The sequence below is a fragment of the Poecilia reticulata genome, chromosome 21 (assembly GCF_904066995.2).
Source record: "Poecilia reticulata chromosome 21, P_reticulata-male-v2, whole genome shotgun sequence".
Taxonomy (NCBI): Eukaryota; Metazoa; Chordata; class Actinopteri; order Cyprinodontiformes; family Poeciliidae; genus Poecilia; species Poecilia reticulata.
Genome location: NC_088850.1, coordinates 22,438,331 through 22,463,262, shown reverse-complemented (window position 1 = coordinate 22,463,262; position 24,932 = coordinate 22,438,331). Strand labels below are relative to the sequence as shown.

General features: G+C 41.1%; 1 protein-coding gene across 1 annotated transcript; it reads right to left on the bottom strand.

Annotated features, from left to right (window-relative positions):
• Positions 1-3: 3 nt before the first annotated feature.
• On the bottom strand, positions 4-8,424 carry rpl7l1 (ribosomal protein L7-like 1). Its single transcript, XM_008398563.3, has 6 exons — positions 8,283-8,424; positions 6,242-6,350; positions 4,758-4,921; positions 1,616-1,753; positions 1,417-1,526; positions 4-587 (listed from the first exon to the last, which is right to left on the bottom strand). The coding sequence occupies exons 1-6, from the start codon at positions 8,390-8,392 to the stop codon at positions 379-381; spliced, it is 840 nt and encodes a 279-aa protein (XP_008396785.2). The 5' UTR covers positions 8,393-8,424; the 3' UTR covers positions 4-378.
• Positions 8,425-24,932: the final 16,508 nt, after the last annotated feature.

The window sequence follows — 24,932 nt, the reverse complement described above, 5'->3', positions numbered from 1 at the left end:
AAACATGTTTGTAAAGAGTCATGAACCTGACTGATTTATTGGATCTATTACAGACAAAACTCCTCTGACAAACTGAGGAATGTTCCTGTGTTCATAATAAAGTCTCCATTTTCCACTGAACTCTTCTGCTTCAGTTCTTGTTCTCTGGAACACATCATAACTTGTGCAAAACAACATGAATAAAGCAAAAGTCCTTATTTTACATGACTGGGTTATCTCCCAGCCTGCTGCAGAGCGACACCAGAACACCAGGAAACAGATGCAGGATCAGAATCCGACCTGAGAAATACGCTCTCTCTCCATCTCCACATTTGCTCTGCGACAAATGCGGCCTTCCTTTAAGGTGGAGCTCAGTGTCTGACGTCTTGTGCGCGATTGTTAGTTGAGCAGTCTGATGATGGAGTTGATGTCTGTGGCTCTGAAGCCGGGGTTCCCCAGGTCCTTCAGCAGTCCGGCTTTATCCTTGGCGGCGTGGCGCGGCACCGACAGCTTGAAAGGCAACAGGAAGTTGTTGGCAGCTCGGAAGCTCTTGCCAACTGAGTAGATTTCGTGGATCAGGTCCTCCAGGCAGATGATGCCAGTTTTACCTGAAAGAGGAAGAAGGAAAGTTGGATCTTTCCTGTGGTTTTTGCAGAAAGAACATCAATACTTGAAAGTGAGAACTTTAAGGGAAGCCCGAGCTTGTTTAATTTTATAGAACAGAAGAATGTATGAAGAGCAGGGTTATTTAAGACCGATACAGAGAGCCCATATTATTACTGCCGTTATGGCCGATATTTACTGATATATGCTTCCCCCTACACTTTTGACACCATGAGAAAAACAACCACTGTGCTGATGATGCTTCTATACTTCAGTTAAAACTCCTTGCAATCATGCACAGAACCACCATCACTTGCTGCGGTTCCATTGCAAATATATGCAGAACTTTGTCAATATTACACTAATGTAGAAAAAAACTAAACAATTTTGAAATTGAGGTGTAAACACATTAAATAAAAAACACAATTAAAATCACACGTGAATAAGTTTGGTCATGCAATTAGTCACTAAAAAAGACATGCAGTGGCTTCATCCTTCATCATTAGCCCTCGTGGCAACAGCTGATTGATGACTTGTGTGAGGAAAAAAGTGTTTCCATTGCAGTTTTGCGAAAACTAATTTTGATGCAGACGAAAAACCACCTCATCGTAGCGACCAAACTTTACATCGAAAAATGTGAGATTTTTTTGTAAGTGCCATGTTTCCAGTGAACAAATTTATTTTCAAAATGTCAAATTGGGCATCAAAAAATATTGGTTCAGTTTGACTTATAGGCCAATGACGTTAAAATATGACCGACATAGACGTTAATGTCGATGTATCGTGCATCCCTAGACAGGACCCGTCAATAGAGAAGTCACAGTTGAGCCGTACCCATGTGCTCCTCGATGAGGGCATTGTTATTGAGGGAAACCCTCCTCCTGCCGATCCTGGTGTGGCCTCTCTTCAGAATCAGCTCACGGACCGACTTCAAGTTGGGGAACCTGTAGGAAGGGTTCACCAGTGTTCACTCTGACCCAGATGGAAACCCCGATGAAACCCAGGTCACAGCGCAGCGGCCAGGATGACTCACCCCCAGGCCACGTATGGCTCCACCATCTTCATCATCTCCATGGAGCTCTTGTTTATCTTAATGAAGGTACCGCTGAAGATCTTCCTCAGCCTCATTATCTGGATCACCTTCATCACTTTGGGGCTGACGCCTCTGATCCTAATAGGACACAACAGGATTTAATAGAAGGCATAAAAGAATGCAGTACAGGTTTCCAAATAATAAAGGCAACTCTGTATACAGCCACTGTTTAGATTAATACAACTTCTTTAAATTTGAAGAAGTTAAATGCAAGACTTCTCAACACCTCCTAGATTGGATCTTAGTATAATTCATATAGAATATAACTTAAGCCATGTCTGACCTGCAGATTCCCATTTTTGTAACCCAAAGGAGAAAAATGTACAGCAGGACCGTTCATCAGTTCATCGGACAAGCAGTATAGCATTCCAGAGAAAATGAGATTTATAGATTATCCCCATTCATATATGAATTTACAGGATTAGAAAATTAAGATGATTTCAATAACAAAGAGAGTAAAGTTTAATGAAGTGTAGACATGAGTTCATGTTTTGTAGAGCAAAGATGATAGCAGTACTCATGCATTTAGTAAAAAAAAGAGAGCCAAAAATAGATATATAAAATTGACAACTTTCATTTTGCAAGTTGACATTGCCTGCATCCACCAGATGGCAGCAGAGGACTACAGATGCGTCCATCTGCTGATGAAGGTGAAAGTTCACCAGGAATTATTAAAGGCCTGAACTTTAACTAGTGATGGATGACAGTAAGACAGGAAGATGATGTCTTTATATACTACAAATGAGTCAAAGCTTTACCATGGTGACATCTAGTGGCCGACTGGAATTACAGCAGCCTTGTCATAATTTACCGAAGACACCAGAACCAAAACCATGGTTTTAATCCCTATTGCGTCTCATTTAATTTGCACATCTTTGAATTTACACTTAGAATTTATAAATATGTCTATTTCTGTAGAGCCACAAAAACTAATGTTGAATATAGAACCTTCTGTTCATGGATTCATCCATCACCCAAAGCAGACGTGGTGGTTTAGCACAGGGATTCTGCTCCATGACACAGACGCCCTTTACAAACCCACAGACAATGATACAAAATATGTAACGAACCACCAATTATTAGAATGTGTTACGTCACTTCTAAGCACTATTCAATATTTATTATTACTAGCAGCCAATCAAAAAAGATGAGCATGGCAAATATTTCAATAAATTGCTTTAAAAAATTTTTTTGATAATGACTTAAAATCATTAGATTTTATGGAAAAAAAGAATTAAATATTCATGATTAAAAAACGGGTTGAGTTTGTTACTTCTGCATCTTCTGCCCATCTTTCCGAGGCTCCACTATTTCCCAATGTTGGCCCCACTTTAACTAGCCGGCTCAGCAGACTGACTAAGTTTAGTCTCCTCTCACTTGATGGACAACATTCTGAATATCTTTTCACATCACAAACCAGATCAAGTCTGCAGTGCAGAGTAGATTTTACTGGGCGATCAAACAAACAGTAGAAAGAAATAGCGATGGCTCCTCAATGTTTGTTTTTTGTAGTTGAGAGAGCTGCGCAAACATGTGGCATAAGGGGCGGGGCTACTAACAAAAGAGAGAGAGAAAGACAGACAGACTTCAGTGTATATCAAGCCGTGTTTCCACTGCGTTGGTGGAGCAGCGCCACCTGTAGCTGTGGTCGCTGGAGCAGACGGCGCTGGCTGTGGCCGGACTCCAGACGGGGTGGTGAACAAAGCTGAAGCCGATTCTTTAGCTTTTGGTTTCTGTCCTTCCTGCTGGTTTGCATTTGTCTCGTTCGGTTGGCTGGCGTTTGATTCCGGAACGTTCCAGTGAAGCTCGGACATCCAGGTCAGAAAGTTACATTTAAATACAAAGTGAATCAGGGATAGATATCAAGTTTAGTAGCTGGCTTTGTTTGAAACATTGAACAGTTCTTATCCGGAACCAGGATATGATCCACGAAGTAACCATTCAAACTGTGATGATCATTTTGATAGGAAAACCACCAGAAGTCATGTTCTGCTGCTCTGGTTAAAGATACAACTTTATGAATATTTCAGCACATTAACTTTGTTCTGTTTCCTAAACAAGCTGGTCAGACTGACTGATAACAGTAAGAAGAACTGAAACTTTCACTTTGAAATAACTACAATCCTTATTTCTAACAGCTGAGAATGTTGGGATTAAATCAAATATGTTCCAGTATTTATGGCATTATAAGCTTAAGTCAGGAACACTGTGTTTTACATTGTTTTATAGTGAGCAGTAAGACATGCAAATATGTGCTTGTTTCCGTAGACGTGATGGTGGAGGATTTGTACTGGTAGCCAGAATGATTTTTTCTTCCACAGGAGCTCAGCTCAAAGCCAGGACCTAAAACTATCTGCTGCAAGACGGAGCGACCATTTGAATGTCTAATCCCACAGAGCGACAGTTCCCGTCTCTATCGTCAAAAAGCAGAAGCAGCAGCAGTTTGTTGACGTTGATCTGATTGTGTTTGCCGACGCGTCCGAACAAAGCCAACGCCTTTGATTAGTCAGAAGTGTGGTGGCCATTACCTGGTGGCGGGCTGAACGGAAGCTAGTGTTGTCAGACAAAACAAGACATGATGCGATCCTCCAGCATCTGTTCAATCTCATGAGTACGATCAAGATAACATGCAGATGGTGGCGCAGCCTGCATGAAGACTGCAGCAGTTCCCATTGGCTGCCGTCTGAGTCACATGATCGTTCAGCGACAAAAGGTAAAGCAGGAAGTACCTTCATCCGACTGCTAACATGGAGAGCCAGCGCACATCTATCCAGATAGGAATGTGGGTTTTCCTACATTTATAGACCTAAACTAGACGTCAAATTACATATAGTCTCAACTTTTAAGTCCACACCAGGTTAGAACAGTTTAGGGTTTTTCATTGTAATTTAGTTTCATTTTGTTGTGACTTTGTCTAATTCAGCTAACTTTAACTAGTTTTGAGAGTGTGCTCTATAGTTTTTATTAGTTAAATATTTAGTTTTTATTAATTGTAGCAGAAGTTGGTTATTTTGTTTGCTGTAGTTAACTATAATAACCTTGGTTTGTTAAGTTATGCCTGAGTCTGAGAGGAAGAACTTACTCTCTGATGCGCATAGCAAAAGCCAGCTTGTTTTTTTCGGGCGGCAGAGGGGCCGGGGGCCTGTGCTCGTTCCTTCGGATGCGTGTCTCATCTCGGTGCTTTTTGTGGCTTTCTTTCAAGAAATCCTCCAAACGCTTGAAATTGAGTGGTTTGCCTTTCGTTACCTGGGAAACAGAACCATGCAGGTGAGTGGTACAGCGGTGCAAGGAGAAGAAAGTCGTCCAATATTTATACCAGCGTCAACTCATTTTTCAATTAGCCTATAATCAGAGTAATGGAGGAGCAGTTTATATAATTTGCTGTTTATTAGCCAATGGCGTCGTCTCTGCTGAGATATTTTTCTGTATAACTTGATATCCACAGTAGAGCAGAGCGCTACACACTAACCACTTCACAAATAGGAAGCATCATTACGCTCTACAACTAATCAACTCCACATCCAGAGGGGTAGTTATTCAGTAGTTACAATATAAGCGCATTTCACTTGAACAACTTCACTATTGCAGATACAGCAGCTTCACTGACTTTTTAAATTTGACCTCAGGTCTCCATGTTTTAGTTGTTAGTGTTAGCAAAACTAAAATCTGACATCCTTCAATGAAACACCTCTTCATTCATAATTCCTTACCTTTGGCGCCGTCAGCTAAAGAAAGTCCCATTTCTAGACGTATTTAGCATGCTAGAGTGTCAAACGTCTAGCGGTATTTATTCTTAGCCTTCAAAATTTAGGTTGAAACAAATGAGTATCATTGAACATATATTTTGTAAATATCAATCATGTCTGAATTATCTTGGTTAAAGACAGCCGCTTGTACTACGCCTTGCTTCAGCTATTGAGAAACGATTGCCTGCTGGAGGCGTGGAGTCAAAGTTTTAAATAATTAGATCTGATTTTACCCAATCGCTAACATTTGGCTTTGAGGTATACAAGAGGTGAGTCATACGATGAAGCTTACTGGAAATGGAAAGCTTTTCTAGCATTTAGCCTAGCTACTTCATCACTATTGACGGAGGTAACTAGAATATTTTGCCAAACACTGTGGCGATTAAGGTCAAGACATCTTTGCCAGAAACAAAATGTCATAAACTTTCCTCTTGCTCTCACTTTAATCGTTCCATATTTAGAAGCGTTTCCAACACAGACTGAACGGCTTCGTTCACTTCCTCCGCTGCCGTTGCTAAACTACAACCACAGGCAGATTAGAATTCTAAAAATCTAATTCATTGTTCACAACTTCTCCTCCTGTTTCCCGATTGGCCCGGTAGAAAATCTACTCAAAAAAATCGAGCTCAATGGGAGAATTCCAAGAGAGTCCACTGAAGGGAGATGAGAAACCAGCAGAATTGTGTACGGAGACAATGATCAGGTCAGTAATATCAATTGTTTGACAAGTATTATTCACACGATTTTGCTAAATTCAAACACGGTTTGAGAACTGTTATTGCTCCTTTAAGCCAGGAAACGGAGTCATCTTTCCACTCACCTTTCTTTTCTCTAGGAGCGCAAGTTTGGCTTGAGTGGCCTTGATGGCCTGGTATGTTTTCCTCTTCTTAAGAAGATACTCTGGAACTAACTTGATCACCTTCTTTGACCTGGAAAGATCAAAAAAGATAAAAGTTAAATACAAAACAAGACGTAATTCCCCGTCACTACATCAGTTTGTTTCCCATGCTTCTATTGGCTGTCGTTTCTGCTCCAGTGTTTTGATTGGTGAATACGCCGTTACAGGGGAGCCTCTTCCTCCTGCCTCCACGCAAAGATGGTGCAGAAATCAGTGAAGAAGAGCAGCCAAGCACACAGACTTTAGTGAAAGTTTTCAAACCAGAGGAGCGCCTGATGGAGGAACTTCTGATGAAGGTAAAATTAGACTTGTCTAACTTCTGTGTGAAATATCTAGATTAGTGATCATATCCAGTTTTTGCCTTGTATAAAAATAGATTTAAAGTGACATTTGTACTGTGTGCGGGCGGACAGAGTACCAAGTTAGTCTGTTTTTCACAATATAATTCTCATGACGGTATACGCGCATTGTATGCTCTGGAAAGTTTTCTAACTTTGCTCGTTCGTAGTATAACATAGAGCTAATCCAATGTAAACTTGTCGTAACGTAACTCTTTAGCTAGAGGACTGCTTTTCCGATTCGAGCCCTCTCGTTCTCCTTTCTTTCTGAGAAACTTAACGTATAGTCAGGCACGTAGCATTACTGGAACTATGCGACAATTTGTGCCATCTCAAATTATTACGCTGTCTGAAAGCTGAAGAGTCGCGCTTCATAGTCAACGTGTTATTCCGGAAATTTCACTCGGGTCGTTGCAAAGTCAGACAAAGTCAGACAAAGTCAGACGTCAGACGTGAAGTTTTTTTTAGCCTTTTCCCCTCTCTGCACACAGAGGCAATGCAGAGACCAGTGGACAAGAGCTAGGGAAGTAAAACTCCTCAAAAAAGTGTGAAGAACATAAAGTAAAAAATTGCTCTTCTTTCTTGATGGTTTCCAAACTGAAGAAGCAGCAGCGAAGAATGGAGGAGCTTCTGCTGAACAAAGGTAACATTAGGCCTGTTGAATTTCTGGGTTACTGAAGATTGACAGCATCTAGTTTTTGATATGTATAATTACTGCAGATGTAATCTGAGATTTTTATTGTATAGCAGCTTCTTTAGCAGTGTACCAACTCAGCTAGTTTGTGTCAGTTTATCTGTATTTTGCAAACGCAAATGTGTACCTTCCACACTTTAAAATACCTCTGTGCTGTCAGATAATGATGTTTGTAGTTTTAGTACAATGTTTAGATGCGCTGTCCCTGATAGAAAGAGGTTAAGACTTCAACTGGATTCTTATCTGAGACGCTAACAAATAGTCGTAGCTGTGAAAATACATCCTAAACCATTATTGTGCAATGGTTAAGGAAAGATTCTAGAAAACTCACTTTGTTCTACATCATGTAGTTTTAAAGCAGGGCCCTGTGTAAGATGGTTCAGTATCCCCCAAAAGTTCCTAAAATTTGCTTGTTTTGATTGCACGAAACGAACAACATTTTCACCAACACTATGTTTTGTCCTTCCTTACAAACCGTCTGGGTTTGTTAAGATTTTTAACTAGAACATTTAAAATGTCTGAGATGATTATTGCCCCGTTAATCACCTGTAAGTTCAGTCTCAGAATTTTAGCTTTTTCATCTTTAGAAAAAAAAAATAGTGTCAGAGGTACCGTTAAACAAAAATAACACTAAATTTTTTTTTGGAAACTATCCGACCGACACAAATTATGCAACATTAGTCGCGATCACATTCTAGCTAGTATATAGCGAGAATGAATTTATTTTCCTCAGGGTATTTACAAATTGTAGCACCCGAGTGGCATATGGTGCGACTAGAAACCATATTTATTGATTTTAAGCATCATCTAGCCATAAATAATTATTTTTTTAACCACTAAGTCAAGCGAACACTTTTCGTAATGGCGCAGAACACCGAAAACTTAAAAACAGGCCCAGGATGGATTTAGATATAAAAGACAAAACACTTACTCAGTGTCGGCCATTCTTACGTCACGTTTGCTGCTGCTGCTTCTGCTTCTTCTTCTTCTTGTCGGTTTTACTGGCGGTTGGCAACAAGCTGTTGGTAGCATTACCGCCATCTACTGGTATGGAGTGTGGTGCGTGATGCTCTATCTCAGTGTTTTTCAACCATTTTTGAGTCAAGGTACACTGTTTTAATTAAAAAAATCCCGAGGCACACCACCAACTAAAAATGGAAATAAAGATACTCTGTAGCCGCCTATATATAGTCATTCTTATCAAAGTCTCTCGAATAGGAATCAAATAAACACAAACATTTATTTTTTATCACGTTTTACATTTCTTATTTCAAATTGCACTTAACATGTGCACTTCAAAAATACACCTGAATAGTGCCACAACACTGTGGTGTTAAATTTAAAGAAGTTGTAGAAAACTTCAAAGTGTTTTACAAACTAATCCACAAGCATCTTATAGCCAGAATACAGAAAATAATTCTTATTCTGAAAGAATCAACAATATTTGGAAAACATTTCACTTCATATTCACTGTTACAATATGAAGAGTTGCATGTACAAAACGTCAATATCTGTATATTTTACCCACCTGGTGTGAAACCTGAGCATGTTTGGATGAAAACAGAGCTGATTTCCTGGCAGAAAATGAAGATTTCAGTCTCTCTGTTTTTAGTTTTTATAGTAGCCAGGCTTGAGAAGCTCACTTCACACAGATATGTTGTGGGAAATGGACTCATGTTCTTTCCAACTACTGCTGAGCTTCACTGTCTTTTCCATCACTGTCATCACAGTCTTTCTAGATTCAGTGCTCTCACCGCTACCTGTAACATTCATACATCACTAATTCTCGTTTTAGTGTAAAATGCACTGTACCTACTGCCATCTAGTGGTAAGAACATTACATGATTACGCCGCTGCTACTACTACAGCAGATACTCGAAGATGGCATTATTTGCAGACAATTGATTTTCAAAAAATCTTTTAAAAACCAATTACCGTATTATTCGGACTATAGAGCGCACCATACTAGCACCCTCAATTAAAAAAATAAAATAAAATAAAAACTGGAAGCTGCTCTCGGTTTTCCATTAGGACCCAGCAGAGGGCAGCAGAGGGCCTCGTCCTAATAAATCTGCTGGACGCAGCACTCCGTCTCCAAAGCCGAACCATGGTTTCGTTCACACCGAGTTTATAAGTGTAGCGGATCTATTTCCCTCCTGTAGTGCCAGATCGACAGCCCTCAACTTAAAAGCTGCATGATATGAGTTTGAAAACATTTCTCCGTCGTGCCTGCTGCTAGCATGTGGTTGTTCTAAATGAAAATTAGCACGTTCTTCTTTGATTTACAATTTTGACTTCTAATGATTCACTTCCTGTTAGAGAGCCCCCTGGTGGTTGAAGAAAAATCCACAGAAAAGCTACACCGGGCTACAATCCGCATGGTTCAAAGTTTAGGAAAAAAAGTAGCAGCTTATAGTCCGGAAAATACGGTACCGTAGTGAAATAATAATTTTATTTATTTTTAGTTACTTGTTATTTTAGCATCTCTTTTAGTTTCTTTATAGCCAATGTTACAAACTCTATACAGAGAAAAAATGGATAAAGTGTTTCATCATCATAAATCATCAAACTCCTGGAAAAATGCAAGGCTTAATTTTACTCTGCCGGCGTTCTAAACAGTGTAGGGTTTAAGTGGAGGTCAAGAGCAGAAAAATGCCTCTACTGATCCTCAGAGCCAAGCTATCCGTGTGTTTCTCATCTGCAACGCTAATGAACAGGACTTAGTCTGCAGTAATTGTTGGCTGAATAAATGTAGAAACCTGGATAAACATGGTCAGTGAATGTGGTTTTAAAGGTGTAGAGGTGCTCTAATTTGTCACATGACACCTTGTAAAAAGACTGTGCCACATTTCAAATCCAGATACACTCCAATGACTCTGCAGCCACCAGCAGGAACTTCATCGCTCCCTAATTTGCCATTGTTCAAAGCCTCAAACCCGTTATTTTGGCCAAAAAACCAAGACTTATTTACCTCCCCAAGGCGGAAACCTTTCCTTTCAATTGATTTGTATGCAACACCTACACCGACGCCAGTATCCTCACTCCACTCCACCTCCCAGTAACAGCCCCATGCAGCCCTTCCTTACATAGAACCTGAGGCTTGTTAAACCTACCTGGGTGAGCAGGATACCACATTCGCCACGTGGGGACAGTGTCCCATCAGTCTACTGAAAACACTCATATCTAGCATCCCAAAAGACATTTTTAAAGCTTGATAAAGAAACAAACAGCTTGGCTTCAATTCACTTTTCAATAATTTGCCTATTTGTTTTATTTTCTTACTATTTCTTCTGTTTTTTATTCACAAACTGATTATAGTCCAGCAGCATGAATACCAAATATTTATAATTTCTTCCTAAAATGTTGTGTGGGAGTGTACATTTGTGCACTCCAACAAATTATTGTCATACATATTCATTTCGTGAATAAAGATCAGATCTGGGTTATATTAAAACTATTATCCTGTCAATAACTTTCAACAAAAATCAAGAACAAGATGTGTATAAGTCCATTTAAATTAAAACTCATTGTCAGAATATGAATAATTGCTTCTCTTGTTTCACTTAAAACAGACCAAAAGATCATGACAGACATGATCAAACTCTTTGTCTGAAGTTGCATATGTCTAATAGGACTTAAGTCCAAAGTAGTTATTATAAATGTAAACCGTTGTACCTGCTATCTCTTCATCCTTTCGAGCGTCATACAGCATTCCCAAGGAAAAAGGTCTGCCCAAGGCAGGAATCTGGAGACAATTGGAGTCCATGTCTTCAAACTGATAGAAAACACAAAACCGTGTGAGCCAGCAACATGCATGCTTGGAAATCAGATCAAAGTAGGAGTCGCACCCCCACACCATGAGAAAATAAGACAGAAAACACAAGATCACAGTGTTGGACGAAGGGTACAGCAGGTTTTTTCAATTGGAATTATTTTTTCCGTCTGAAATTGAGAGCAAGACTCAAGATGTACAATCATTCTAGAGTAAATGTTCTGTAAAATCATTCAAATATCCTCCTTACTCTTTCAGTTTGTCCTCACAGAGGGACGATGTTCCGATCTGCTGAGTCAGCGGGGTGTCTTCTGAATCTCTTACTGGATTTCCCAGTGTGATGTTCAGTCAGTTTCCATGTGTATTTATCTTTTTGAATGTGTTTTCAGTCTCCTCCCCTTCGTTAGCCTCCAGACCAAATATAGCATTATAACATAAAGAGTGGAAGTGGGTTTGATAACGAGCCCTTTAGTTGGAACTGTTATCACACAGTACAAAACAGCTAATGATAAAACTGTGAACTTCCATATTGAGTAAAGACTGCAGAGCGCAACCTGGTTACAAGCTGGTGACTAAAAAGGTAAAGACATGATAAAAACAGAGAATCGACTTCAAAGAAATGCAGAGCAGATGTGCAGTACATAAAGTAAATAACAACTGTTCCATGAGCTCCAAACGTCCAGGTTATTATAAAAGCTTTCAAAAAACAAGAAAAAGTCTCGACCTGAGTGGAGAAGTTGGCTAAGAAATGAAAACTTAAACGCAACATTATTTTTTAGCAACACAGGAACAAAGTCAGCTTAACTTTTGCTCTTTGTCTCGACTGTGAGGCATGATAGTGCCAACTTAAAACATCCAGTTGGCCCTTTATATTTGCCTTTTAAGGTATTCCTTTTCTTTAAACATGCAATGCTTTGTCATTCTTTATTTTTTTGCATTAAGGACCTATTTAATTTTTTTTTTCAGATTCTGCAATTTGGAAAAGTTTCAAGATACAAGATTATCAGCCATCTATGTCACTTTATATTTAATTTTCTCTGAAATCCTTTTTGTTTGTAACCTTTATTTAACCAGGACAGAAAAACTTAGAGATTCAAAAATCTCGTATACAACAGTGTCCTAGTCTATCGAGCAGCAAAACAAGATAAGAACAAGTCAGCTTCAACCTTTCAAACATACATCTTGACATTTGACTCTAATAAAACAAATGACATAAAACGTCTGTACAGCCAGAGGATCCTGTCTCCTGGTTATTCAAGAGACTTTTAAAACTGTTCAATGAAATTATCTCCTCAATCTTTAGATCCTAATTGATTCCTAATTGACACCCAGTATAAACGTGACCCTTTTGCTAACGACTGAATGAGAAATCTTGAAGAAGAGGGAGCTGTCTATTAAAAACTCAAGATATTTATACTAGGAGATAAGATGAATCTGGGGTCCCTGAGAAGTAGTGATTGGTAGCCGATTTTGTTCTTATGATTTTGAATTTGAGAAGAACTTAGGATTTGTTTTCTCTGACTTTAAAACAGGTTTTGAAACTCTAAAATTAGCCTCACAGTCGTAAAAGTCTGTTGCAACAGAGTAAGGAATAGATTGGGTGTAGATGCTGAGTTATACATAACTGTATCAGCTACATAAAAATGAAAATTTGCTATTGATGTTATTAATATAAAGAATGAACAAAAGTGGCCCTGCCTTGAGGGACAAGGCTCTGTTTGAGCAGAAATGGTCAGCCTGTACACTTCTGTGTCTGGTGTCATTTTCTAACTATACACAATGTTTGGAAACACCAATGCTGGTTAGTGTGGGCATCAACAATGCTTGAGAACTGGTCTCTCTAAAAATAGAAAAGCCATTAGATCTGCATATGTTCCTTATGTCTTACATTATTTAAGCTTTTTAAGTTAATAAAGTAGTAGTAGTATGCATTTGTCTTAAATTTAAATGCATTTCATAAAGGGTTGCGTATCTGTATTCTCTAGATTGAAACTGACTTAGTTTTTCAGACCTTCCTTCAGTGGTTCTTAACCTGGGTTCGATGAGTCGGTCTCAGGGGTTCGGTGGAGCCTCTGCCGCGGAGGTAAAGACACACTTGTGTAAAGTTGTGATGACGCCCCGCTTTGATATCACTTAATGCAGAGGATCACGTTACATTGCTTAGCCAATCAATGCTGCGGAGGAGGAGCACTGATTGAAGGAGCTTCACTTTCAGCATGGATCTCCGCCTGCAGCTGCTGCGTCTTTCTGTTTGTCTTTTACTGTGATCAGTGTGACTACAGCATGTTATTGTCTTGTGAATCATGTGAAGAGGAGCTGTCACAGATAATGTTCCTCCGGGTTCAACGCATCTTCTTGTTCTTTTTTTTTCTTTTTTTTATCTCTTCACTACCATCTCTTGATGCCACCTGTGCGCTAAAGTCTCAATGACTTCCCAAAAACTAAAATAGAACATCTAATGTTTAGGAAATCCCACATAATCCTCTCCTAATCACGAGAATGACAAATTCCGCTTCACCGGTGGGCGGCGACGACACAAATGAAACCCGTCCCACACATTCATCTGAGCACAAAGCCGCATGATACCCGTAGTTGGACTAAAATCCTTCCAGTGCGATGCCACTCGGCAACAAGCTGATTCATCAGTTGTTCCGAGTCTTTCTGAAAGCGGCTGCGTTGGAGAGGTCACAGAAATTATACTTGAGTAACCTTCAAATTTTACAAGCGAAAACCAACTAAACCGCGATTATTTAAGTGATTTGTATCTAATATCGGGAAGGTGAGCATCATTCCTCCGAGCTGGTGTTACCTGAATCTAATTATTTAGGGCTGCTGTAAACAAATATTTTAGTAATAGAGTATTCTAACTATTATTCATACGATTAATTGAGTAATCGCATAAAATTTTTTTGATAACATAAAATATTGGTAAATCTAACATAACAGCAGTGCTACTATCAGATTGCAACATAAATCCATTTTTCATATTTGAGCATCACCAGCCAGCAGCTCCGTCAGGAGAAAAGCTGCCGAACTCCAGGCATCACGCCAGTCATTATTGGTCCCCCGAAAAACCATAAAAACTTGGACATTATCATAAATCAGTAAAATCCTCCTTGACTAAACTTGAAAATTGGACATTATGCTGCTAATACTTAGCTTTCATCAACAACTCATGACCCGGCCGGAACACGGTGAGCTAAATAATGCTACATAATTTAACGAAGCTTCGAGGCAGATCAATTTTTCACAAGGAATTTTAATAATCGAGGTATTTGAATCATTCAAGGAATCGTTTCAGTCCTGAAATTATTCAACTGTAACCCAGACTGAGATTTTTGAAATTATTCAATCTAAATAAAGCTAAAGATGAGGTAGTGTTTCTAACAGCTCATTGAAAACAACAGATACAAAGAACCGTCTCTAGTAGAAGGCTCTGCTGCTCTATCTGATGATATCAATCAAGAAAACTAAAGTCTCTTATTTACTGATAGAATCTATGGACCATATTAATCTACTTTAACAAACAGACCTGTAACATGTAACATGTCTATGAATGGACTCACTTCCAAGTGTAAAGTTATGCATTGAACAATCTGCTAAATGCAGTGACGTAATATCCATCAGCAAAACTCCCCCAGGAGGAATATCACTCTTCCCATTAAGCTTTCTCCATCTCACTTTGGGTTTGTCACCGGCGACACATTCACCATCTAATTTCACATCCCACTTCCTCACTCCCTGCTCCAGTCACACTGATTTCACATTTTCTCTCCATTTATCATAATATTAAACAGTTAAGATGGAGTTTCGTCTCATCCTGGGCGCCAGGCCTGAGGAAACCCAGCAGTAGAAGCAGAAAGTGTTCTCAGCCCGCTTCAAGGTCTTTCACACCTCAGATTCCCAGTGATTTCACCAACTACATTATTTATGTTTACCTGCTGGATTATTTTCCAAGGTTACACGTAACTTTTTCAGAGCTAAACCTTTAGGCTCAGTAGGTAGAGAAGTGTTGGTGGTTTTTGCTATGCAGAGGTGGATCTACATCCGCCGCCCTCAGATTTTATGTCCTTGAAATTATACTTAGAAAAATGAATTGCTTGTTTGATCAGAAGCTTCTTATTGCCTTGAAATTAAATATTAATTCATCAAATATATGACTGTAGTTGGGAGTTTGAAGTTCAAAATATTTACTAAAAAGTCCATAGAAGTTGGGATTTTGACTGGGAAAAATTGTGACATGCATAAAATCCTTACATGTCATAAAAATACAACTTTTTATTTGCACTTGTGATCGTTTGCATTTCTTTAAATGCTTCACACACACGGCTCTATGCAAAAATGTGGAAAAATGCATTGTAATTGGCACATATCGTTAATAACTGAGCACGTCAAGCAGTAAGTCCCACCTCTTTGCAGACATGGAACTGGAACATGGTGAAATCGTATTCACATTGCAACTTCAAAATTAATCTGAACATGACATAAATAGCTGCTGGAATCTGTTCTTTCACTGCAGTACTGCCAATTTCTTGCATTGCACATAATATTTCTCCTGAGTGCAACTACAGCCATCCCAAGTACCACCAGTGGTACATGCACCACAGCTTGAGAACCACGAATGTAAACAGTTAGCAATCCCTAGTGTAAGTTCATTTGTAGTCTTATAACTTATTAAGAAATGAATAATAGGCATACAGTTTCTGAACTCTTTAGAAGAAAGGAGAAGTACAGAAACAGTAAGAAAAGCAAACTCATGCCTCGTTTTGTGTCAAGTCATCGTACATCAAGACCACAATCTGTCCGTCCGGGATGCCATTCCTGTTGACAATCTGGTAGGCAGTGGTGTGAAGTAACGAAGTACAAGTACTTCGCTACTTCACACCGGTTGTTTCAGTTGTGCTGTGCTGTGGGGCAACTCAAAGGCTAAAGCACTTCATACCTGGTGGTGATGGTAAAACACCAATAAGTTACAGTATTTACTGATCCTCTGAAAAAAAAAAAATAAAGGAAAAACCGAAGACGGGCCGACAATGTTCGTAGTTTGGAGCAGAGGTTGCGCTACAGTTTTTTTGTTGTCCGTCAAAGAAAAAAAATCATATATATATATATATATATATATATATATATATATATATATATATATATATCGACTAGATAGATGTGCGCGCGCACATTATAAATTCTGCCCCCCCAGAGGTAGTCCTGGCCTCCCCTTGGCCCCCCCAACTTTAAAAGTCTAGCTCCGCCACTGTTTCCAAGCCCAAATGAGGAACTTCATGTTCAAGAACGAGCCCAAAAAACCGCAACCCGCGACTCATTACGTTTGCTAGCGACGTTAAAAAAAACAAGCCCAAAGTAACTTATAATAATCGGACTTGACAGAAACTCAAAATAGTTCTTGATTTTCCAGCAACAAAATGCGCATCTCCCTCCTCCCTCCATTGTTCATGTTTCTCATCAGCTGATCAGCTGATAAATGTCGCGTAGAAACGGCGGTCGCTCCCCAAGACGCGCAGAGAAAATATAATGACATTACTAAAGAAAATAGTAACGCGCATGATTTGGATAAGTAACTTTTATCTGATTGCTGGATTTGGAATAGTAACGCCTTAGATTACTCATTACTGAAAAAGAAGTGGTCAGATAAGACAAAGTGACGAGGTAGCACAGAACGTCAGAACACTTGCATGCCGATTACGTCATTGCTCTGCATGTATTTCTGTGCTGATGCGTCATAGTTTGTGATGTCACAAGCGCTTTGTTGTGTAACACATATATAACTCCTGTTGGTAAAATTCTACCTCATTACAAGTCAGTTCGAGGAGAAGAGGATCTCGTTTAATCTAGGAAAATGGCGCTGATGAATTCAATAAGAGCAGATCTCCATGTCTTAGTGGATGATCTTGCAATTCCCGCGATTGAGGAATATTACCAACAAATCCCAGAGGAAGATTGGGACAATTTGACTTTGGAATATGAGGACATCAGAGAGAACACCGAACATCTTTTGAATTATCTGACAGATGTCTTTTCAGATGTGGTTTTAGACCTGGTTGAGAACCAGGGATTTACATATCAGGACTTGAAAGCCACATTTGATAATATTGTTTCTCAGGCCTTCGTCCAGGCCATGGGTATTGAGAAGACCATAAAAGACGAGTGTACAGAGGTATTTAACATGCTTTTTATAAAGCATGTCATATCGATGGTGACATCTCCCTCAGATGACCAGGACCCCAACGAGTGGCTCAAGGTGGGGTTAGAATTTAGATCTCTGGTGAATCCTGTCATCTGGTTCGTCCAGGAACTGAGAGCAATGAGGAAATCACTCGAGGAAGAGCGAAAAGACGCGGTACACCTTTTTGTACAGTTGTTAATGTCTCAAGGAATCAAGAAGTCAAAGAAACGTTGGAATCTTAGCTACCTGAGAGAGACACATGATCGCATTGTCGACAAAATCTGGGCTGAAATTGAGGGACGGCAATACAAAATCCAGCAGAAATGGATTCCTGCCCTAAGTAAAAAAGTTTTTAGGGATATCACTAAACGCTGCGGGTCTGCTGGATGGGTGCTGTCCTTCAGGAAGAAAGAGGAGGTCGACGATGCGATCATGTGGTGTCTAGAAAGTCACCTAAAAAAGCACCAGAAAAAGAGAGCCAGCTTTGTTTCAAGGTTTTTTTCTGGTGCTGTTAATGCCGTGAGATGCCATTTCTCTCAGTTAGGGCCAATAGTGTCTTGTCTCTCTGTGCCTCCGTCAGAAATGGACCGATGATGCTTTTCTGTGCTTATGTTGATTCCGGACCCAAGAAGCCTCCCCATGCCACATACGATTCCAGCGACAAGGATGTCTTAGCCCTCCGCTTGTCCCAGGGCTTCCAGCTTGTGCCGTTCCAGTGAGCCAGAGTCTCCAGCTGTCGAGCCTTCAGCTGTCGAGCCTTCAGATGTTGAGCCTTCAGTTGTCGAACCTTCAGTTGTCGAACCTTCAGTTGTCGAGCCTTCAGATGTCCATCCTTCAGTTGTCGAGCCTTCAGTTGTCGAGCCTTCAGACGTCGAACCTTAAGTTGTCGAGCTTTCAGCTGTCCATCCGTCAGCTGTCCATCCTTCAGTTGTCCATCCTTCAGTTGTCGAGCCTTCAGACGTTGAGCCTTCAGACGTCGAGCCTTCAGACGTCGAGCCTTCAGACATCGAACCTTCAGATGTCTGTCCTTCAGTTGTCGAGCCTTCAGTTGTCAAACCTTCAGATGTAAATCCTTCAATTTTTGAGCCTTCAGTTGTCGAACCTTCAGATGTCAACCCTTCAGTTGTCGAGCCTTCAGACGTCGAGCCTTCAGACGTCGAGCCTTCAGACATCGAACCTTCAGATGTCTGTCCTTCAGTTGTCGAGCCTTCAGACGTCGAACCTTCAGTTGTCGAGCCTTCAGACGTCGAGCCTTCAGACGTCGAACCTTCAGTTGTCAAGCCTTCAGATGTCCATCCTTCAGTTGCTGAGCCTTCAGTTGTCAAGCCTTCAGACGTTGAGCCTTCAGACGTCGAGCCTTCAGACATCGAGCCTTCAGACATCGAACCTTCAGATGTCTGTCCTTCAGTTGTCGAGCCTTCAGATGTCGAGCCTTCAGTTGTCAAACCTTCAGATGTAAATCCTTCAATTTTTGAGCCTTCAGTTGTCGAACCTTCAGATGTCGACCCTTCAGATGTCTGTCCTTCAGTTGTCAAGCCTTCAGACATCGAACCTTCAGTTGTCGAGCCTTCAGACGTCGAGCCTTCAGACGTTGAACCTTCAGTTGTCAAGCCTTCAGATGTCCATCCTTCAGTTGTTAAACCTTCAGATGTCGACCCTTCAGTTGTCGACCCTTCAGTTGTCGAGCCTTCAGACGTCGAGCCTTCAGACGTCGAGCCTTCAGACATCGAGCCTTCAGACATCGAACCTTCAGATGTCTGTCCTTCAGTTGTCGAGCCTTCAGACGTCGAACCTTCAGTTGTCGAGCCTTCAGACGTCGAGCCTTCAGACGTCGAACCTTCAGTTGTCAAGCCTTCAGATGTCCATCCTTCAGTTGCTGAGCCTTCAGTTGTCCAGCCTTCAGACATTGAGCCTTCAGACGTCGAGCCTTCAGACATCGAAAGTTCAGATGTCTGTCCTTCAGTTGTCGAGCCTTCAGATGTCGAGCCTTCAGTTGTCAAACCTTCAGATGTAAATCCTTCAATTTTTGAGCTTTCAGTTGTCGAACCTTCAGATGTCGACCCTTCAGTTGTCGACCCTTCAGTTGTCGAGCCTTCAGACGTCGAGCCTTCAGACATCGAACCTTCAGATGTCTGTCCTTCAGTTGTCGAGCCTTCAGACGTCGAACCTTCAGTTGTCGAGCCTTCAGACGTCGAGCCTTCAGACGTCGAACCTTCAGTTGTCAAGCCTTCAGATGTCCATCCTTCAGTTGTCAAACCTTCAGATGTCGACCCTTCAGTTGTCGACCCTTCAGTTGTCGAGCCTTCAGACGTCGAGCCTTCAGACGTCGAGCCTTCAGACATCGAACCTTCAGATGTCTGTCCTTCAGTTGTTGAGCCTTCAGACGTCGAACCTTCAGTTGTCGACCCTTCAGTTGTCGACCCTTCAGTTGTCGAGCCTTCAGACGTCGAGCCTTCAGACGTCGAACCTTCAGTTGTTAAGCCTTCAGATGTCCATCCTTCAGTTGCTGAGCCTTCAGTTGTCGAGCCTTTAGTTGTCGAGCCTTCAGATGTCAAGCCTTCAGGTGTCGAGCCTTCAGTTGTCGAGCCTTCAGTTGTCGAGCCTTCAGATGTCGACCCTTCAGTTGTCGACCCTTCAGTTGTCGAGCCTTCAGACGTCGGGCCTTCAGACGTTAAGCCTTCAGATGTCGAATTTCAGTTGTCAAGCTTTCAGACGTCGAGCCTTCATATATGTCGAACTTTCAGTTGTCGTGCCTTCAGCTGTCGAGCCTTCAGCTGTCGAGCCTTCAGTTGTCGAGCCTTCAGATGTCTATCCTTCAGTTGTCGAGCCTTCAGATGTCCATCCTTCAGTTGTCAAACCTTCAGATGTCAATCCTTCAGACGTCGAGCCTTCAGACGTTGAACCTTCAGACATCGAACCTTCAGATGTCTATCCTTCAGTTGTCAAACCTTCAGATGTCAATCCTTCAGGTGTCGAGCCTTCAGTTGTCGAGCCTTCAGTTGTCGAGCCTTCAGATGTCAAACCTTCAGTTGTCGAGCCTTCAGATGTCGAGCCTTCAGATGTCTATCCTTCAGTTGTCGAGCCTTCAGATGTCGAGCCTTCAGATGTCGAGCCTTCAGTTGTCGAGCCTTCAGTTGTCGAGCCTTCAGTTGTCGAGCCTTCAGATGTTGACCCTTCAGTTGTCGACCCTTCAGATGTCGAGCCTTCAGTTGTCGAGCCTTCAGATGTCAAACTTTCAGTTGTCGTGCCTTCAGCTGTCGAACCTTCAGCTGTCGAACCTTCAGCTGTCGAGCCTTCAGTTGTCGAGCCTTCAGATGTCTGTCCTTCAGTTGTCGAGCCTTCAGATGTCGAGCCTCCAGTTGTCAAGCCTTCTGATGTCTATCCTTCAGTTGTCTAGCCTTCAGATGTCAAACTTTCAGTTGTCGTGTCTTCAACTGTCGAACCTTCAGCTGTCGAGCCTTCAGTTGTCGAGCCTTCAGATGTCTATCCTTCAGTTGTCAAACCTTCAGATGTCAATCTTTCAGTTGTCGAGCCTTCAGTTGTCGAGCCTTCAGATGTCGACCCTTCAGTTGTCGAGCCTTCAGATGTCGAGCCTTCAGTTGTCGAACCTTAAGTTGTCGAGCCTTCAGCTGTCCATCCTTCAGCTGTCCATCCTTCAGCTGTCCATCCTTCAGTTGTCCATCCTTCAGTTGTTGAGCCTTCAGTTGTCGAGCCTTCAGACGTTGAGCCTTCAGTTGTAGAGCCTTCAGATGTCCATCCTTCAGTTGTCGAGCCTTCAGTTGTCGAGCCTTCAGATGTCCATCCTTCAGTTGTCGAGCCTTCAGTTGTCGAGCCTTCAGTTGCTTATGAATTTTACATGCAGCAGTTTACATACTGTATGCAAGTAGGTTGCTTCCTTTTTTTCTATTACTGAAATGTCTCTCCCCACAAGCAACAGTCATAGGCAATGTGCAAAATATACATAAAGCAAGCCAGACTTCTCAAAAAATGCCATGTAGTTGCATTTTATTCAAGCTGCGGAATACAACTTTAATAAAAAGGTTTTTTCTATATTTGTTAAAGCTGTCACGATGTCGTAGCAGTTTGTTACAGATGATCTGTGAAAACAATCTCCTCCATTTAGGGTTGCCACCTTTCAGAAATTAAAATAAGGGACGCTCCCCATGGCGCATCACCCTACTCTCATTGGGTGGGACTTCCACTGCAGTGATAGACATTATTTTATGGCGGTGTTTTTTGTTTTTAAAAAGTGATCCGTAGAGCAATCATTCATGCATTAGAATATCCCTATGAGCCTCGGCAGATGATTGAGGGAGGAAGAGATGTGTTTTAGGTTCTGACGGGTCTGCAGTTCTTCTCCCAAATATGGGACGATTCCGTATTTTACGGGATGGGTGGCATCCCTACCTCCATCTCCTTCCTGAACTACTATTGCTAGCTATAGAAACGCAATGTTCTGGCCAAAACAACCAATCAGAACCAGCAGGACGCTCTTAGCGCTGTTAATCAACTTCATTCACTCACTGCTAAATATGCTAATGGGGGAGAAACAACTTATCGTTACAGAAAAACCGTTTATCTGCCATCACTGGTAGCTATGCTAACCAGAATGAGCATTCAAAACAGGCAGTGCTAGCTGCAGCATAGCACAGAGCAAGGAGAGGGATTGACAGCACTAAAACTCTCCTCCTACTGATTGGTTGTTTCTAGATTGCATTTCATGCAGATCCAGGAGGATCCAGGGGAGGATTCAGTCCAAATATGGATGTGTGCTTTTTGGTCTGGGAGTGGTAACATTTGATTTTTATTGCTAAAAACAATTTTAGAAAACACAATATGATTAATTTTGTAATTGACAGTGCCCCATTTTTATTTAATTTCTATGAAAGAAAAAAATGTAGAGGGTAAGGTTAAGCCTTCAGAAGGTTTGACAACTGAAGGTTGTCAAACCTTCAACCTTCAGTTGAAGGTTTGACAACTGAAGGATGGACATCTGAAGGCTTGACAACTGAAGGTTCGACGTCTGAAGGCTCGACAACTGAAGGTTCGATGTCTGAAGGCTTGACAACTGAAGGTTCGACGTCTGAAGGCTCGACAACTGAAGGTTCGATGTCTGAAGGCTTGACAATTCAGTGCAGATTGCAGGGCAGGAAAAACTCAAAGCTTTCTTTCCCTTTTCCATAGAGATGCAATACGCAGTACGATGTTTTCAGACCTAAACCCTGAAGTTATAATATGTATGTGTTCGCCATCCTGTTAGCCTGGACCTGGACGTCCTGCAGGATGTGAGGTGCCTGGTTCTCCAGCCTGCTGGTGACAGATGAAGTTCTTACACCAGTGTGTGGACAGTCCCCATGCATTCTGCTAGTTACTGCAGTGTTTACTGTCTCTCTCCTCTCATAGTGAAATACAATATTGGGAGATTGTTGATGAAGCACGTAGTAAGAAAAATGCCCTTTTTCTTGCAGTTTCTCTGGAGGTTTTCAGGAATATCCATACTTTATTTTTTTAATGACCTCCCACTGGTTTTGTTACAGTTTTGTTCCTATTGTCTTCTTCGTGGTTTGCACCAGGGGCAACATCTGGTTGTTTATCATGTGACTCATGATGCAGAAAAAGTGTTTCTGTTGCAGTTTTATCATCCTAGCGCCAAAACCTTTTATGGAAAAACAACTTGTTGTTGTTTTTAAAGCTACTTTCCTGCAACTTTTTGAGGCAATCTGGTCTTTTGGGTTTTCTTTCCCTCTGCCATAATCATTAAAATCGCAAAAAATAAAAACTTGTAATAATTTACTCTGTCTAATTAATCACTATGCCATCAGCATTGCAAGCAAACACATAACTGGAAAATAACAGTTTGTTTTTCCAGAGAACCTAAAATGTCTGGACCTGCTGTCAGTTTTGTTTTGCTCCTGTCCATCTGACTGGCTGATGCAAAGCTTCAGAGAGACTGGAAAATCAGAAGCCGACGCCTGTTCCATGTCCTGCTGATTGCCCCACTGTTCTGCTGTCCTTCACACCTGCTTAAAATCATCATTACTCACTCTGTGTGTGTACACACACTCCTCAGTTTGCATTGTTGTCAGATATTGGGGTACTATCAAGTTGGCTGAACCCCAGAGGATGAGTTGCATCTTTGCGGCGGTGAAAGTGAACAGTAAAGCATTGTGAGATATTGTGAAATGTGTAGCACATTTCATTACAACAAAAGCTTTTAATTTGGATAGCTGGAAAACATTGAATTTTATATCTTATAAAAAAGCTGTCTAGTGTTACGGACAAATTCGTCTCAGTGGAGTTGAAGTGTTCATAGGTTTCCCAAGTACCAAAACATGCATCATGTTCACATTTTTGCCACGACTGTGGCTCTGTGGGAAGAGTAGTTGTCCTGCGATCGCGAGGCTGTAGGTTCAATTCCAGCTTCCTCCTGTCCAGCACATGTCAATGTGCCCTGGGGCAAGACACCTAACCCCAACTTGCCTACCGATCTGTGTATAGATCCGAGTGCGAATGGGTGAATGTGACACTATTGCTTTGAGTAGTCAAAATGATTGGGAAAAAAAGCTATGTAAGTTCACCATCATTGTGTGATCAATTCCAATCACAACTGATAGTTGAAAATTATAACATTTGCTATATTTTCAGATTGTGCAGTTTGATTTCACACTGCAGCGTCAATCTTAACCTGGGTTCGATGAGTCGGTCTCAGGGGTTCGGTGGAGCCTCTGTCGCGGAGGTAAAGACACACTTGTGTAAAGTCGTGATGACGCCCCGCTTTGATATCATTTGCTGCAGAGGATCACGTTACATTGCTTAGCCAATCAGTGCTGCGGAGGAGCACTGATTGAAGGAGCTTCACTCTCAGCATGGATTTGAACTTGTGTCTTTAATTACTTCAGCAAAGCTCACAGTTTTTACCAAATTCTGTAGCTTTCGGTGAACTTCTAAATCTGGTCCTTAGTCGCATCTTTTCGGGGTTGCTACTGCCTCTAGTGGCGTGAGGGTGGTAACACAACTAATACAATTACATTACTAAATCAGAATACCGCAGTCTTTATTATTTATTATTAATTTTCCATTCTCTTAAGAATGTAGAGATAATTAAATGACCTAAATAAAACCTTAAAGTGGTTACAGTTTCTCTCGATTACCAACCTGTTGAAACTGTGGCATATTTTAAATACCTTGGGTCGTTTCTGGACAGTCAGCTCAACTGTGCTGAAAACACTGACTATATTTTGAAGAACTGTTCTCAGAGACTCTACCCTTTAAGAAGATCATGGGGTCTTCTTAAAGGGTCTAGTTGGTGACCCAACTAGAGTCTAGTTGGGTCACCCCTATGTCTTGAATTTAGGGGGGAAAAAAATCATTTATCACTACAAAAGGGTTCAGTGAATGTGCATATGAAGCTGGTGGGTTCGGTACCTCAAAAAAGGTTAAGAATCACTGCCTTGCTTGAATGTGTTTGAGGACCTGCTTTGACTATCATGTACCTGTTTTCTTGCAGGACTACTTTGTACATTTGCATTCTCTCTCTGCGCTCCTGTAGCCTCTTTTCTAATTTGCATTGCTGTGGTCCATTTGAAATCTTTGATCTTATGGAAATTATGACATTGTATGAAAGAAAA

Coding starts and splice junctions, on each gene's coding strand:
- rpl7l1 (XM_008398563.3), bottom strand. CDS start 8,392: ATGGCGGTAATGCTACCAACAGCTTGTTGCCAACCGCCAGTAAAACCG. Junction 6,351..8,282: donor GTAAGAATGGCCGACACTGA/GTAAGTGTTTTG, acceptor TGATCTTTCCAG/GTCAAAGAAGGTGATCAAGT. Junction 1,527..1,615: donor GAGCCATACGTGGCCTGGGG/GTGAGTCATCCT, acceptor CCCTTCCTACAG/GTTCCCCAACTTGAAGTCGG.